This window comes from Aquarana catesbeiana, linkage group LG01 (genome assembly GCF_042186555.1).
Source record: "Aquarana catesbeiana isolate 2022-GZ linkage group LG01, ASM4218655v1, whole genome shotgun sequence".
In the NCBI taxonomy this organism is placed as follows: Eukaryota; Metazoa; Chordata; class Amphibia; order Anura; family Ranidae; genus Aquarana; species Aquarana catesbeiana.
Window position 1 is genome coordinate 975,701,220 of NC_133324.1, and position 18,243 is coordinate 975,719,462.

An 18,243-nucleotide genomic window follows, 5' to 3' on the forward strand; every position below is an offset into this window, starting at 1 on the left:
AATACATCAGGCCATGATCCTCTCGAAAACAGATGCCATATCCAACGATAACATACCTAAATTTGAGAAAATTTGGAGTCCTTGGGTGACCCACTTTCTTTCTCCTAATTTTGACACTTTTTTACTAAGACCTTGGTAACTATATAACTTTGTTTTGAATAACTGATAAAAAGATACTATGTATATATTGTTACTAAGAAATCCCCGGAAACCTCTACTAATCCAGACTTCTTTTTTCTTTTTTTTTCTTCTTCTTCTTATCTTTACTTTCCTTTAATTCTTTTCTTTTCTCCTTATTCTATCCTGTCTTCTCCTATTTATTTTTACATAATGAAATGGTAGCGAAACACTCACTTTTATAATGTTCAATTATAATACAAAAATAGATAGTAAGCTCTAATGTCCTATTATAAATAACTGAATCTCATAGTAATGAATATTATTTCTTTTTTACATATTACTCAAAGTTAAAAGTTTAACAACTTTTTCATTTTTTTGTTGCTCTTGATTATATAACTGTTAAAATTGATTGTAACACCTTAGTCTTTCTAAAACATATAGCCTATTTAAGTCTTTCATTGCTTGTAACTACAAGAAATACTAAGATCTGATATGTAAATTCAACTAATGCTACCATTTAATGTAATCAATAGTTTGTTAATTGTATCAATGTTTATATTTTCAAAATCAATAAACAAATTTGACGAGAAGTGGAGGGATAATAAGAATGTTTTTGTTTTGTCCTCCCTTCACGCAGACACGACGGTCCAAATTCCTACGGCGACTGGTGTGGAGAAACCTCTCTGTGTCCATGAATATAACCTTAATATGGGAGGGCTGGACCTCAACGACCAGTTGTTGGCGCCGTACCTAATTGCTGTAAGGCCAGACGCTGGTACAAAAAAGTGTCTGTATACATATTTCAATTGCCTGTGGTGAATGCTTATGGGCTATACAAAGCTTCAGGACAAACTGGATCCTTCCTTCAATTCCAGGAAGAGATCATCACAGCCCTTCTGTTTCCAGACGGTGCTGTGGCCCAACTTCCCAATTCAATCCACTTTTATTGTCCCTCCTGTCCTAACCCACCTGGTCTTTGCGTTGGTGACTGTTTCGAGCGCTACCACACACTAGTGGAGTATTAGCCTAGGGTAGAGCATTGCACAGTCCTAGGCACACTAACACAGGGTCTCAAAAGATGAGATGGCCATCACATTTTGAGAGACCCTAATCTGAAACGTTCAGTTTACAGTTTTTATAAAAGTGAAAAAAGTGGAAAAAAAAATAAAAAACACAAAAACACAAAAAAATTAATAAATAAAAAAGCCAAAAATAGTTGTGGTTTTATTTTTCTTCTCTCTATTGTTCTCTCTCTTATGTTTGCTCTCTATTGTCTGCTCTATTGTTTACTCTCTATTGTTTTATTTCTATTGTTCTTTCTCTATTGTTACTGTATTTTTGAACTGTAATGTTTTATTTTTACAATTTTTTTTGTATTTGCTTTGCAGGTATGGTAAGTCTTATAGGGCGTACACACGGTCGGACTTTGTTCGGACATTCCAACAACAAAATCCTAGGATTTTTTCCGACGGATGTTGGCTCAAACTTGTCTTGCATACACACGGTCACACAAAGTTGTCGGAAAATCCGATCGTCCTGAACGCGGTGACGTAAAACACGTACGTCGGGACTATAAACGGGGCAGTGGCCAATAGCTTTCATCTCTTTATTTATTCTGAGCATGCGTGGCACTTTGTCCATCGGATTTGTGAACACACGATCGGAATTTCCGACAACGGATTTTGTTGTCGGAAAATTTTATCTCCTGCTCTCCAACTTTGTGTGTCGGAAAATCCGATGGAAAATGTCCGATGGAGCCCACACACGGTCGGAATTTCCGACAACACGCTCCGATCGGACATTTTCCATCGGAAAATCCGACCGTGTGTACGGGGCATTACTGTTATACTGTAATGTTACTTTGTTTTATTGTTAACTCATTTTTTGCTTAGCAGGTACGCCATTTAGCTGCAGCATGGGTTTATTTATTCTGACAGCAACAGCGTTTGCTCCCACAATACATAAAGCCGTGACTCCAGCGCTGTCAGAGGTAATTTCCCCACCACAGTTAAAAAAAGAGCATATATGCCGAAGCATGGGGGCAGGGGTGGAGGAGCGATTTGCTCCTAACATTAGGGGCGGATTGCCCCTATGCTTCGGCATATATTTTTTAGGCACAGATTGCGTTAAAAAATGTTTTATTTTTACTATGTTTTATTGTATTTGCTTTGCAGGTATGGTATGTCCTACTGTTATACTGTAATGTTACTTTGTTTTATTGTTAACCATCATTTGCTTAGCAGGTACACCATTCAGCTGCAGCACTGATTTATTCATCTTGACAGCAACAGCGTTTGCTCCCATGATACGTAAATCAGAGACTTCAGTGCTGTAGGAGGTGATTTCACCACCACAGTTAAAAAAGAAATGGTGTGTGTATGCCCATCATTAGAAGTTGGTGGATGAAGGGCGGTATTCTAATGGTGGGCATACCCACCGATCAATCTCTTTTTTTTGTTCAGCCCACAGACTGCATGAAAAAAAGAACATTACAATATATGCCCAACAAGGACCAGCAACGTACTGGTATGTTACTAGACTTTGAGTGGTTATACCAGAATGATCATATTGGTATCATTCTTTTAAGCCAGCAGTCGGCTTTCATGTAAAAGCAATCCTAGCAGCTAATTAGCCTCTAGACTGCTTTTAAAAACAGCGGGAGGGAATGTCCCCCCCCACCATCTTCCATGGTTTTCTCGGGCTCTCCTGTCCCAAACCCAAGAACCCGAGAATGCAGCCGGTGGTTCCGCCAGCTGACCATAGAGCTGATCAGAGACCAGAATGTCTCCAATCATCTCTATGGCCTAAGAAACCGGACGCTACGAGCATTTCATGACTTAGGTTTCGCCAGATATAAACAGCGCCATTGGGGAAATGGGAAAGCATTTAATCACACCGATCTTGGTGTGGTCAGATGCTTTGAGGGCAGAGGAGAGATCTGGGGTCTAATAGACCCCATTTTTTTCAAAAAAGAGTATGTGCTGTGTACGCCACCAGAAAAGAAGTAGCAACTGCACTACGGCTGCACTGTATTGTGTACTGTGTACACCACCAGAAGTGTAGTAGCAACTGCACTACAGCTGCACTGTATTGTGTAATGTGTACACCACCAGAAAAGTAGTAGCAACTGCACTACCAATAGCTGCCCTAGTGTGTGCCCATATATGAAGTGATTGATCAATATTAATAATTAATAACACACTGAGATGAATTTCTGCAAACCAGATATCAGACTTCTACTTACCCAGACATGTGACAAAAATGAAGCACGATTTCTCTTTTCTTAGGAAACATTTTATAAGATCTGATGCAGAAAGACAAACATCTTTATTCTTTAATGACCCCAAACATAGACTGAGGCACATATAATAGACTTTTATTTACCAAGTAATGTAACAAAGGTAAAGCACCATTTCTCTTTTCTTAGTTAAGATTTCAAAGTCTATAAAACTGAAAGACCAGCATCTTAAATCCTTTACTGACAATAACTTAGAACTAGGAAAAAAACAAAAATCATATTCGAACTGTTGGCTTATAAGTAGTAAATGGGAAAAAAATGCAGCGCTAAGAAGTAATAGGAAGTTAGGGTGTAGTGAAACAATTAAGTAAGAGATGCTGTACTGAACAGTAAAGCATATGTGCAAAAACCATAAGTGAAATGAAATGAACAAACACAGTATAAAGTGTCCACATATGGTAAATGGATGATTCCAAACTCAAATTATTAAGAGGAACTGGTATGGACCAAAAAATGATGTGAAACTAGAAAATAAAGTCAATGGTGCACGGTGTGGATCTGTGACTGAGTCAACAACGGGGTACAGAACTTCCGTAGCTGTAAACCAACATCTCGATATGGGGCATCAGAATGAAAACATCAGGAAGTAAGATAAGATGGGTACTCTTACCAGATGACGTGGACTCCACTGTCATATGACATGGAGTCAATGGTGCATGGAGCCAAACCTAGGCTGGAAAACGATATCCGGAACGGTGGAACCTCTGTCTCCCTTCTTGACTTCTCTGGTGGGGTGAAGAAACATCAGGAAGGGCCGCCAACTGGATATCAGCCAATAGACCTCAAGGATGTGTTCCAAGGAGAAGCCGGGGACAGATTTGATCCAGACCCCGTGATGGAAGTAGGGCTACTGGAAGGCAGTTTCTTGCATCGGGATAATATGCAAATAAAAAATAAAAAGCTTCTGCATAGTGCAGGTAAACCAGGGATTTTTATTTCTAAAAATACCATACAAAAAATGGATAAAAGTGATCACAATTAAAATAAAATCTAAGCAGCGTAAGGAAGGGGAGATCGCCCGACGCGTTTCGACCAAGGGGGTCTTCAACAGGGGCATGAGCTTCTCCCTTCACGCTGCTCCTATATATAAATATCTAATCCAATAAGATAACCCCTATAGCCAATCACAGTGGAGCTACAAAGGTCAAGTAATCAGGAACTGGATCCTGTTGATCGCTAGACCAATCAGAATCATGAATAAAACAGCCGGTGAGTGTAGGACCCAATAGCGCAGTCTAATAATGAGACTGATGCCTGGAGACCTCCCCACCGCATGGCAAACAATAGTAGACATCACTTCCTGGTAATGCATCACTTCCTGGTCAAACAATAGTGGACAATAGTGGACATCACTTCCTGGTAATGAATCACTTCCTGGTCATGTGATGTGGTGTGAAGGGGCGGTGTCCCGGCTCCATTGACTTTATTTTCTAGTTTCACATCATTTTTTGGTCCATACCAGTTCCTCTTAATAATTTGAGTTTGGAATCATCCATTTACCATATGTGGACACTTTATACTGTGTTTGTTCATTTCATTTCACTTATGGTTTTTGCACATATGCTTTACTGTTCAGTACAGCATCTCTTACTTAATTGTTTCACTACACCCTAACTTCCTATTACTTCTTAGCGCTGCATTTTTTTCCCATTTACCAGTTATTGTTTGTCACAATGTATGCAGCTGCTGGCTCACATATATTTTATTTTTGCTATTAGAGCGCAGTGTTTTCTTATTCTCTTGGCTTATAAGTAGGGATGAGCTTTCTGTTTGGGTCGAACATGAGTTTGACTCGAACATTGGCTGTACGCCCGTTCGTTGAAAACCGAACATTATGGGGCGCTCGCGCCAAATTCGAGCGGCAAGTAACGGCCCATAATGCACTGCGGGAGCGCAGTGCATTGCTGTATGATGATTGACCAGAGCATTTAACCATGACCTGCATGCTTTGGCCAATCCCAGCACCCTCAGCTAAGAGAGCCATAATTGGCCAAAGGCAGGGTGCCTTTGGCCAATCATGGCTCAGGGGGACTAAGTCCATGCCCCACACTATATAAGGCTGCCTGCACGTCGGCCCAGGGTAGTGTGTTGTTGGCGTGGATGGAGAGAGAGTGTCATATAGATTGAGCAGACAGGAAGGTTTATCAGTTAGCTGCAGTGTATATAATATATATATACAGACAGTCTTGTGTATATATATATATATATATATATATATATATATATATATATATAGATGTATATCTATAAATATATAAAACTATATAGATGTATATCTATAGATATATATATATATATATATCTATCTATATATATATAGATAGATATATATATATATATCTATCTATATATATATATAGATAGATATATATATATATAGATGTGTGTATATATATATATATATATATATATATATATATATATATATATATATATATATATATATATATATATATATATATATATATATATATATATATATATATATATCTATATAGATGTGTGTGTGTATATATATATATATATATCTATCTATCTAGATATAGATAGATATATATAGATATATATCTATATATATCTATCTATATCTAGATAGATATATATATACCGTATTTATCGGCGTATAACACACACCCCAAGTTTAGGAGGGAATTTTAAGGAAAAAAACTTTTTGGAGGGAAGTTTAAGGGAAAAAAACTTACATTTAAATGCCCATCAATGCAGCCTTGTCAGTGTCATTGAAGCCTTCTCAGTGCAGCCTTGTTAGTGCAGCCTTGCCCCAGTGCAGCCTTGCAGCCATGTCAGTGCAGCCTTGTTAGTGCAGCCTTCCCCAGTGTCCATTGCAGCCTTGCCCCAGTGCAGCCTTGCAGCCATGTCAGTGCAGCCTTGTTAGTGCAGCCTTCCCCAGTGTTTATTGCAGCCTTGCCCCAGTGCAGCCTTGCAGCTATGTCAGTGCAGCCTTGTTAGTGCAGCCTTCCCCAGTGTCCATTGCAGCCTTGCAGCCATGTCAGTGCAGCCTTGTTAGTGCAGCCTTCCCCAGTGTCCATTTCAGCCTTGCCCCAGTGCAGCCTTGCAGCCATGTCAGTGCAGCCTTGTTAGTGCAGCCTTCCCCAGTGTCCATTGCAGCCTTACAGCCATGTCAGTGCAGCCTTGTTAGTGCAGCCTTCCCCAGTGTCCATTGCAGCCTTGCCCCAGTGCAGCCTTGCAGCCATGTCAGTGCAGCCTTGCCCCAGTACATCCTTGCAATCCCCGCCGATCTCCGCTGATTTTTTGCGATCACGCCGACATACACATCTGAGTGATATTTAAATATGGTGCCGCGGAGGGACTCGGCGGAGCAGAGATACACATAGCCGAATGTACTCGGCTCTTTTCGGCGCCGCTCACAGTCACGCCCAGTGGCGGGACTGTGAGCAGAGCCGGAAAGAGCCGAGTACACTCAGCTTTGCGTATCTCGGCTCCGCCCTTCGCCGAGTTCACCGGCGCCATATTTAAATCTGGCCGTGTATGTCGGCGCGATCACAAAAAATCAGCGGAGATCGGCGGGGATCGGCGTATAACACGCACCCACGATTTTCCCCTGATTTTAAGGGGAAAAAAGTGCGTGTTATACGCCGATAAATACGGTATATATCTATCTATATATATATAGATAGATATATATATATATATATATATATATATATATCCACTGCATCCAGTTTAGCTATATCTGACTGCAGGCCGTTCCTGGTGTACTTTTTCTAATATACTTCAGGCAGGCAAGTTATTCAGTTAGCTGCAGTGTAAAGGGGGCGAAGTCAAAGCTCAAGCCAACGTGCACATGGATTTGGCGTGCACGTTCATAACGGCGCAGGTGCAGAGCGGCTAAAATTTTTAAAAGCCCTCACTCTTTCTGGCTGAGCAGTCGGTGGTACACAGGAGCATCAGGGGCTTGTAAGGTGGTGGAACCAGGCACTTTTCTAAAAGGGACACATTTACTTAAAACCTCAGGCTGAGTAGATAATAGCAACATTTGGATATTGCTGGACTAGCACTGAGCAGGTGATGCATTTGGGTTAGTACCTCTGCATTTGTAGTCAAGACTATGCATTCCTGCAGAGGGGGCTCGGTTTCAGAAAAAGGGGGCGTAAAGGCTTCATGTTCAGGGTCTGAGGATCTTGGTCATGCATCCGCAGTTCCTTCCTCTCCGGAAAGTCCCAATGTAGCCAGTCAGGATGAGCCATTGGCGCTATCAGATATTGCTGCCTCTCCTAACATCTCAGCCCCTGCATACGTCACTGAGGATTTTTTTGCTTCGGCTTTGGTTGGCTTAGAAGAGAGGTTAGCCTCATTATTCGCTAAATCTTCCCGAAAAGGGGGAAAAAAAGGTGTCAGATCCCCTTCTCCCTCCCTGGACCCCCAGCTGGAGGGACAGTGGGAAGTTGAGGTTGAATCACCATCGGAGGATCAAGAAGAGGAGCAATCTGATGACTCTTCTTCTGAGAAGAGACTGTCTTAGCCTCGCATTCTCAAAGCTTGCAGGTTCCATCCCTTGCAGAGATGGTTCGTTCGTACTATAATTTACCCTCTGTTGAGGCTGCCGAAGCTTTGGTTGCCTCTTTGGGTTCTTTCAAGCCCCCTCAGGCTTTACCTGCTTTTCCTCTCCATCAGTTGTTGGAAAAGCTTATGTATACTGACTGGGAGGACCCAGATAAACTTTTTATTCCTCCTAAAAAGTTTTCTTTGCTTTATCCTATGGAGGAAAAATTCACCAAGAAGTGGAAGGTGCCAACAGTTGATGCAGCTATTTCTTGCATGAATAATAACCTTGTTATTATTCCATTGTCCAGTGTACAATGTCCGGGTATTTAGGGACCCAGTGGATAAAAAACTGTAATCTTTGCTTAAATCCTCCTTTGCTATGGCCGGTGCGGTGTATGTGCCTGCTCAACATGCCCGGGGCTTAGCTGACCTACCCAGGGCCTTATGGTTTGCAGTTGATGCAATAAAAGACTCTATTTATCAAGCATCTCGCCTTGCTCTCTTGTTAGTGCAGATACGTAGAAGCCTGTGGCTAAAGCACTGGTCAGCTGAATCACCCTGCAAAAGGCTGTTGACTAGTTTCCCTTTTCATGGAGAAAGGTTGTTTGGGGAAGATTTGGACAAATACATCCAAAAAATTTCAAGTGGTAAAAGTACTCTTTTACCAGTGAAAAAGAAGACTAAACGTCCTTCCTTTAAACGTTCTTCCTGTCCAGGTCCAGGGACAACTGCCTCCAGGCAGCCATGATGGCCTCCGCCATCAGGTTTTCTAGGTAAGTCTCAAGCGCAAGCCCAGGGGCCAAAAAAACCCTGGGGACAAGAGCCTACAAAGCATTTTCACAAGGCCTCCCTTTGAAGGGGCGCCCCCGCTCGATCAGGTGGGGGAAAGGCTTCTGCAGTTCTTAGAGACTTGGCAGGAAGAGATCCAGGACAAATGGGTCATCTCCATAGTATCTTTAGGCTACAAACTGGAGTTTCGGGAGTTTCCACTATCCTGTTTTCTAAGGTCAAGCGTGCACAAAGACCTAACAAAAAGAAGATCTTTGTTTCTGGCACTGAACCACTTGTTGTCTCAGGGGTAATCGTAGAGTTTCCCAGAGAAAGGTGTTTTTGCCCCAATCAAAGGTCACTGCTATAAAAGGAGCTGGTGCAGCTGATCAAGGCAATGAAGAGTTCCATCCGCCTATGCATGAGATTATTGGGGAAGATGGTGGCTTCATTGGAAGCAGCCCCCATGCCCAATTTCATTCAAGACTGTTGCAAAACAAGATCCTGTTGGCTTGGAACAAGAAAATCCAAGCTTTGGATTTACCAATCTGTCTGGCCCCGGAAGTTCGTCAGAGCCTCAGATGGTGGTTGGTAGCCAAGAATTTACAGAAGGGAAAGTCCTTCATGCCGGTTACTTGGAAGATTGTGATGACAGATGCCAGTCTGTCAGGCTGGGGAGCAGTCCTGGAGGAGGCTACGGTCCAAGGGAAATGGTCCAAGGGCGAAACCTTGCCCATCAACATTCTAGAGTTTCGGGCAGCACGTCTGGCTCTATGGGCCTGGACGTCCAGGCTACAGGATAGGCCCGTCAGGATTCAATCCGACAATGCGACAGCAGTAGCGTACATCAATCACCAAGGGGGCACCAGAATTCACGTAGCCTAGAGGGAAGTGAACCATATTCTGGTTTAGGCGGAGAAGCATGTACCTTGCCTCTCTGCAGTTTTCATTCCAGGCATAGAGAATTGGAAGGCGGATTTCTTAAGCCGCCAGCAGCTGTTTCCAGGGGAATGGTTTCTACACCCCAATGTCTTTCAGGCGATTTGCCAGAAATGGGGTACCCTGGATGTGGACCTATTAGCGTCCAGGTTCAACAAGAAGTTAATCAACTTTATGTCAAGGTCAAGGGACCCACCAGCATGCGGAACAGATGTGTTAGTGGTCCCGTGGGATCAGTTTTTACTGATTTATGCATTCCGTCCAGTTCAGTTGATACTGTGACTTCTTCGCAGAATCAAACAGGAGGGGAAGCCAGTAATTTTAGTAGCCCCAGCGTGGCCCAGAAGATCCTTAATGGATGGAGCAGAGGTGTGTGGTCCGTCAGCTGCAGGGTCAAAAGACCCTTAAGTTCAGGTGCTAACAATTGCCACTCTACAAGCAATTGTCCTTAAGGATGTGGACTTCAGGATCTCATTGTATATAGTTGCAGGTGGTATATCTCTCCACCGCTTGATATGAGAATCCTTTCTGGATGTGACACACCTTCCATGAATAATACATATATGAACTAAGCTCTTAATATTGAGTTGGACATTATCCTGACACTGTTTAAACATAACTCCCCAAAAGCGACTAATACCAACCTCTTGGAGTATGGGTGAATTCAGGATGTCCTGTGAATGGCGCTTCTTGGTCTGGCACGGATGAATGTTCCATTCTCACTATTTGAGTGTCTCTTCAGCTGCTGCTGAAATAACTGTGTATTTGGGAACTACAGCATTGGGAGTCGTGCAAACTGTTAAAGTCCCTGAGGAAGATCACTTCAGAGTGCATTTGAAATGCATCAGACTATTCCTTTGCGAGCTCCCCCCTCTTTTTAAGCTGTTTTTTTTTTCCTTATATATATGTTTTTTGTCATCAGTCATCTGTTTACATTCATATTTACACTGTATTACATTTGTTGATTTATTTATTGTTTGTCCAATAAATTTTGTACTTTTTTATATTATTGCCTTGCGTCCATTTAAAGTCCCAAACCTTGAGGAATCTTGTTCTTTATGATATGCCGGAATGGGACACATAGGCAACCTAGTCGGCTATATGAGGCAAAGCTCCATTATTATTATTCGTGCCTCAGTCTATGTTTGGGGTCATTAAAGTGGATGTAAACTTGATTCATGAAATTTGAGCTGGGCACATATATCTGCAGTGTTTTCTTATCTCTCTTCAAAGCACTGTGTCCCGTACCTGTCTCCTGCTCCGTTGCTTCTGTTATCAGCCTGATAACTCTGGACAAGTTCTCTGTCACATATGATAAAAGCAGTTTTGTGTTGGGGGAGGGTGCTATAAACCGATTAGTAGAGCCCTGAACTATTCAACAAACAGATCTGAAAAGCTCTGCCTATGAGGAGTTGGGGGTGTGTGCCTTTCCACCAATCAGCTGTCTTGGTTGTATGCCCAGACTTTACTGCAGTTTTTAACAGGAAGAGAAAATCTCGATGTGCACTTTCTAAACAGTATATAAAGGTGAAGACAGCAGATATACATGTAAAAATTATGTAGAGAGATTTCTTTCAAGCCTGTATCATCTGAGGCTGTTCATTTCAGTGGGTACATGTGAAGGTTTACATCCACTTTAAATTCTTTGCGACCCTGCTATAGCCAAATGATGGCTACAGCACAGCCGCACTTTGCAAGAAGGCCTTCTAATGATGTCCTCCTGTGCTTGCACTGCCTGAGCACCCCCTTTGGCTCGCAACAGCAGTGATCTGTGATTGATGCATCCTTCGCATGCAGCTGATACAGATCGGGGTAAAAATCCAATCACTGCGGTTCTTTACCATGTGATCAGTTGTGTATAATCACAGCTCATGATTATGGTCATGGATGTAAACAGGATTTGCTGGTTATCGGCAATCCTCCCCTCACGTTGACAGCGCATGAGGAGAGAAGAGCCAAAAACCAGCAAATCCACACAGGGGCATCCTGATGATCAGTTCAGCCCCAACAGTGCCCACCAGTGCTGCCAATCAGTGCCCATCAGTGATGCCTGTCCACTGATGGGCACTTTGTCACCATCTTTCCTCCACATATAATGCCATTTTAATATCTCTATCCCACAAATCACCCCTTCAGCTATGTAAATCAACTAACCAACTAACATCTAGGCAGGCTTCCAGACACCAACAAGGGAAATGCAGAACTAGAAAATAGAATTATGCCGCGTACACACGAGCGGACTTTACGGCGGACTTTGCCCGGCGGACTTTTCGACGTACTTTCCGACGGACTTTCTGAATGAACGGACTTGCCTACACACAATCCACCAAAGTCCGTCGAATTCGTACGTGATGACGTACGACCGGACTAAAACAAGGAAGTTCATAGCCAGTAGCCAATAGCTGCCCTAGCGTGGCTTTTTTGTCTGTCGAACTAGCATACAGACGGCGGACTTTTCGACCGGACTCAATTTCAACGGATAAATTTGAAACAAGTTTCAAATCTAAGTCCGTCCAACTTTTGAGAAAACAAAGTCCGCTGGAGCCCACACACATCGAATTGTCCGACGAAATCCAGTCCGCCGGGCAAAGTCCGCCGTAAAGTCCGCTCGTGTGTACGCGGCATTAGACATCTTTCACCCTCCTATCCTGCTATTGGATAATCAACATCTACACATTCCATGGTGGTTGAATTATGGTTCCCTAAGATGTGAATTGAAATGTTTGGGTGTCTTCCCAACACTCTAGGAACTGAAGAAGTTGCTTAGATAATCTACAAAATATCTTTAATGTTACAGAACAAGTCCAGTTGAATGTAGCCAGCTACTACTAGATATACCATGACCTGGACAAACGAGAACATACAGAGAAAGGTTTAATAACTTTGTATCCTTTATTTATTATAACATTAGGGACTCTATTCAGCTAAAACTAGGATTGTTTAAACCCTTCAGATCTTGTATTGGTACACCGAGAATAGACTAGAATAATTTTTATATTTTGGTCACAAGCCTGTTTATTTTGTGATACCCGTGTCATTACCTATCATATCAAAGTTACATTGTTTTGCAATCATTTATTATATTTTTTTACAAACAAAAAAGATTTTAAAAACATGCCTTTTTAATTTTATTTTGACCAGCATTATTATTTTTTTTCTTAAAGGAGTTTTACTGTAAATAAAAGGTTTACATTTTATTCTATAATTATTTAAAATTACACAGATAATATGTTTCTGTCACACAACATTTCAAAGTTATTTGAAAATTTATAGGAGACAATTTTTAAAATATTTTGTGCACTTTCCTGTTGTGTAATATCGAAAAAAGTAACAAATAAAAGCAAATGAAATTAAAAAAAAAGATAGATAGTAATGTAAAAAAGCAAATAAAACATCTGCAGAAAAATAATAGCAAAGGGGAGAAGTGGGAAAGGAGTTAATTAGGGTTGATTAAGATTGATTAGGATTACCTAAAAGGTAATAAGAGCTTCGAGTACATTGGAGTGTATTTTATGTTCAAAAATTATCCAGTGGTTGCCAGGGGCGGATCCAGAGTCTAGTCTCGGGGGGGGCACTGCCAGAAAATAAGGCTACTTTCACACTGGGGCGGGCATCGGTGGTAAAGCGGTGCTATTTTAAGCGCAGTTTTAGCGCCGCTATATGGCCACTAGCGGGGTGGTTTTATTCCATTTATTTCTACTGAGACACACAACCGCTATATCCCAATATGACATGCTGGTGCGGGTCCTTGAATAAACCCTGCCTGCATTCTGGGATCAACACGCATGACATATTTGGATATAGTGGCTGTGTGTCACAGTAGAAATAAATGGGATGCTGGCATTGGGATGCATGTAACATTTTATGCATCCCCAAGCCAGTAAAAGACAGCCCTGCATGTTAGACGCATGTCTTCTGCACGCCCTGTGTAAATGAAGCCTAAAGATGAATTTTTCTGTCATTCTATATCATCATTATTATCATGATAGTCACACAATACAGGTGATGTGGCTCAACGCACCTGTACTGTGTAATTATCATGATAATAATGATGATGATTGGTAATTGTAATATGACACATGGAGGGGGTTAATGTACTCACTGATATATTACTGACCAGTGGCAATTAATTAACCCCTTTGTCTGCATTAGTGGCACTAGTGGCAGTGTTTATAAACCCCTTCATGCTGTAGCATAAAAGGGGTTAATTAACATTGATAGTGCCACTGTCATTAATGCAGCACAAAGAGGTTAATTGCCACTAGTCAGTAATACATCAGTGAGTACATTAACCCCCTCCATGTGCCATATTACAATTACCAATGTAAATTATTGAACCCCCCCCAAGCGTTAACCTCTTCACAAGGTGTTAACTCATTAACATAAGAATGCCCACCGTAGCTCATTGACATAACAATGCCCGCCGTAGCTAATTAACATAACAATGCCCGCCGTAGCTAATTAACATAACAATGCCCGCCGTAGCTAATTAACATAACAATTCCTTAGCTAAGTGCTTACTCACTTGCAGTGCACTGAGCTCTGGCTACAGGTCCATCTTGTCTTCAATCCTGCCGCCTCTGAATCGTGACGTCACACCAGCCGGGACTAGGAAGCTCCTGTCGGGTGGAGATCACTCCGCCTGACAGGGAAGTGAAGTGACACTCGCACCGCTGTGCTGCAAATCTGCCAGTGTGTAGCAGCGGCCCCGGTGTCCCATCACTTCCAGACCCCCATAGGGATGCCACTGGCCCCCTTTAAATGAACTGATGGGGCCCAGGGAATATATTTTAGGCCACCTGGGACTTTGGGAGAGCCAGGGGAAGCAGAAATAAAGCCCCTGCAGCTGCATTTAGAAGCCTCATAATCTGGTGAGGTGGCGGAGGGAGAAAGCCTTGGAGTCAGAACTATTTTCTGGGGGGGGGGGCAATTGCCCCGTTGCCCCCCCCCTGGATCCACCCCTGGTGGTGGCCCATCCATTAGGGGCGCACGGGCACCTCCCCCCCTATCCATGCGTCCGACCCCTAATCTACATGTGGAGCGCTGGATGCATGGATTCCAACTAGGGTTTTGTTTTTTTTTTGAAGCACGTGATTAGAGCCAGAGGCTCTTATTGGCTTAAATAAAGTGTGGGTTCGGGGCACAGAGCATGGCGCCCTGAGCGCACCCAGTTGTGTGACAATAGTGAATTAATATTCGCTATTGTAACACTGAGTTTCCTCCTGGACAATCAGGAATCATCACCTGATTGGCAGAAAGTAGATCCGATCGGATTGGCCGCCATTAGGAGGAGGGAGGAGATGCAGGGGAAGTGAGGAAGCAGCCGCCCGCAGCCCGGAGAGAAGCCACCACTGCCCGGAGCGCTGCCAGCGAGATGGGGTAAGTGCAGGGCCCTGACTACTGACTGACCAATGGGGGGGGGGGTGCCAGAGCACATGGTGTTATTTTTGTCTGCTATCTGCACGAGTCATTTCTGACAGGTTATGCTGACACCACAGAATCCTGAGGGATGGCCTGGCCACCCTCCAGCAGATAGAAGATGATTGACAGACTGAGATGTGCACATTTTCCTTGGAGGTTTTGTAGATAGAGGGGGTATTTCCATTGCCTCCACTCAGGTCTCAGATTACACTCAGCTCTCTGCTCTATACTGTGCAGTGTGTAACATCAGATCCCCACCTCTTGCCTGCTGGAGCTGAGAAATAGCATTTAACCTGTGTTCTTTAGAAGTCTATGGAGGAGACAGGGCAGAAAATAAACAGCTACTGCTTATGTAGGAGGATTTGTTTAATCTGTGTGTATCACTTGAGGCCAGTCACTTCACTGGAGATATGGAAGGGTTTACATCCACTTTAAGTGATGTCATACACAGATGGGAGGTCACACCTTTGATCTACATATGAGTCAAATATTAGATACAATTAAAAAATACAACAAACATTGTTACATTATGTTAAAGAGGAGTTCCACCCAGGGGGGCCGTCAAAAAAAAAAAAAAATTAAAAGTCAGCAGCTACAAATATTGCAGCTGCTGACTTTTAATTGGACACTTACCTGTCCCTGGGTCCAGCGATGCGGGGGATCGAAGCCCCGCTCGTCCCCCCCCTTCGCTCGTCGGCGCCGGCATTTCAACTGTGGGCGCCAGGCTGTGGCTTCACAGCCTGGCACCCACTGCGCATGCGCGAGCGGCGCCGCGCGCTGTGATTGGCCGCTCAATCACCTGGGACCTGTAATGGGTCCCAGATGGTTGACAGGAGGGAGGGAGCAGAGCGGAGCCCTTCCTGTGCCTGGGGGGAAGTGATGTCACCAGCCCAGGCAGAGGAACAGGCAGACTACGAGGGACCACCTAGCAATAGGCATTTAGAGGTAAGTAAAAAAAAAAAAAAAATATCCAAATGTTTTTTTGTTTTTTTTTTTAAGAATTTTTCCAGGTATTTTTGTTTTTTGGGTGGAACCCCACTTTAACTCTGCCACTCTTGCTGGAAATATCAGTGGGGGAAGGGGAAGCCGCAGCATGGGGAGAGGAGTCGGGCATAGGAGATATGTCCTAAAAACATTCAACAAAGCTTTCAGGATGTATCTCTTATGTTTAATGTCCTCAAATGGTCATGAGGGAACAATGGAGGGTGTTATTGCTGAGCTTTTGAGAATAACTTGTGTTAGTTTGTCCTAATGGTTGTCTATAAAACTTTTTGGTCCTCATTGTATGTTATCCAAGTTGCAGACATTTTTATTCGTGCTCGCCTGTTATGTCTGAGACATTTCCCTTCTTGCCACACCTCTGAACACATTGTTGTATTTTGTCTTGGATCTGCTCCCGGATGCTCTCCACATTTTTCTTAGCGATGTCTAGCAGTTGATTTATTGAAGATTCATCATAGGAAGGAATAATTGTGGCATACTTGTGGCTCAAGTGCTCTATTATGTCGGCGTCTGAAAGAAACATGTGTATCAGAATGTATAATTAAATAATAATAATGAATGATCAATTAGATTATTTTTATAAAACAACTTCTCCAGTGTCTTTCAACCATGTCTTTGTGTGGTTTCCGAAAAGCTTATGGAACATTTAAAATATTTTCCGAAAAGTTTATAGAACGTTTAAAGTTTATTCACAAGAAAAAAAAAGTCAAAATTTCTGTGCTTCAGTTCAGTTCATGTCAAAGAGACCAAAATGGTCATGTTGCACTAGTAGTCATGACAACAACGCATATCAGGGGCATGTCCCCCTTTATCAAGACTTGCCCCCCTGAAAAGTCGTCATAATTGATTATAGAAACTGAGCTTTTCTTGGTGGCAGCCAGCAGATCTGTGTTTGTTCTCGTAGTAGCCGCTTTCTTCCCCCTAGCCACCAGCAGAGCCGATCTATCTAGTCCATCCCGAGGTGAGAGTGGCTATCCACTCAAGCTTTATCTTGTCATAGATCTTCTGCCTACGCATAGTTGTGGCCCCTCTCTGTACACTTTGTTAGCCAGTGGAAAGCATGCACTGACAGGTGTGAGCAGTGGCGCCTCGTCCATTAGGGGCGCATGGGCACCGCCCCCTATCTATGCATTCAGCCCCCTGATCTACATGCAGGGTGCCGGACGCATGGAATTCAATCGGGGGTTGTTGTTTTTTTAAGCACATATAGGCTAAAAAGGGTGGGCTTGGGGCACAGAGTTGTGTTGTGTGACAATAGCGAATTAATATTTGCTATTGTCACACTGATTCTCCCCCCGGCCAATCAGGAAACCAAGACCCATCACCCGATTGGCCGAAAGGAGATCCGATTGCATTGGCCACCAGGAGGAGGAGTGAGAAGATGCAGGGGAACTGAGAAAGCAGCCGCCTGCAGCCTGGAGAGAAGCTACCGCTGTCACCGCCCAACACACGGAGTGCTGCCCGCAAGATGGGGTAAGTGTGGGTCCCCAACTACTGACTGACCAACTGGGGGGGTGCCGTCGTGACCCCTGTGACCCAGCCGGGTGGGGGGGTGTCGAACTCAGTTATGTAAATAAACCTTGAGAATGAGAACTTTCTTTTCTTCCCATATAGGAATGTATTGTAGGTTTGTTCATGTTTTTAACCACTTGACCTCTGGAAGGTTTCACCCACCTTCATGACCAGGGCATTTTTTGCTATTCTGCACTGTGCTACTTTAACTGGCAATTGTCATGCAACACTGTACATAATTATAGTTGCTATAGCATTAGAGAGGCTCTCACCGAACTGCTGGATAAGTACAGAAGGAGGTCACCCTGGCAGATAACACAGACTCACCCAAGGTGCAGGATCTAGGCATTAAGTGGTATTCACCAGAGCTCCTGATGGTGGGGATGGATTTTGCTGCATGTTAGTACCAGTCTCTACACCAGGAGGTGAGCAAGCCTGGGTCCAGTAGCAGATATAGCAGGTAGGGATCAAGCAGAAGGGTAGTCAGTAAACAAGCCAAAGGTCAGTAACAAGTGGTTGCAGGTTGGGATCAAGTGGAAGCTGAGTCAAAGAAGGAGACATATCATAGTGGAGATAAGGACAAATGCAGGTACACAAATGCAGATCTGATATCACCTGGAGAGAGCACACTATTCTGGCAAACAGGAAGGTCAGAGACA

General features: G+C 43.2%; 1 protein-coding gene across 3 annotated transcripts in view; it reads right to left on the bottom strand.

Annotated features, from left to right (window-relative positions):
• Window positions 1–12,522: 12,522 nt before the first annotated feature.
• LOC141123368 (cytosolic phospholipase A2 gamma-like) overlaps window positions 12,523–18,243 on the bottom strand; it is a 214,629-nt gene continuing 208,908 nt past the window's right edge. For all 3 annotated transcript variants that reach the window (XM_073612051.1, XM_073612052.1, XM_073612050.1), the window contains one exon: window positions 12,523–16,582. In XM_073612051.1, the coding sequence (XP_073468152.1) occupies window positions 16,380–16,582 (203 nt within the window). In that variant the 3' untranslated portion in view covers window positions 12,523–16,379. The remainder of the gene's footprint in view (window positions 16,583–18,243) is intronic.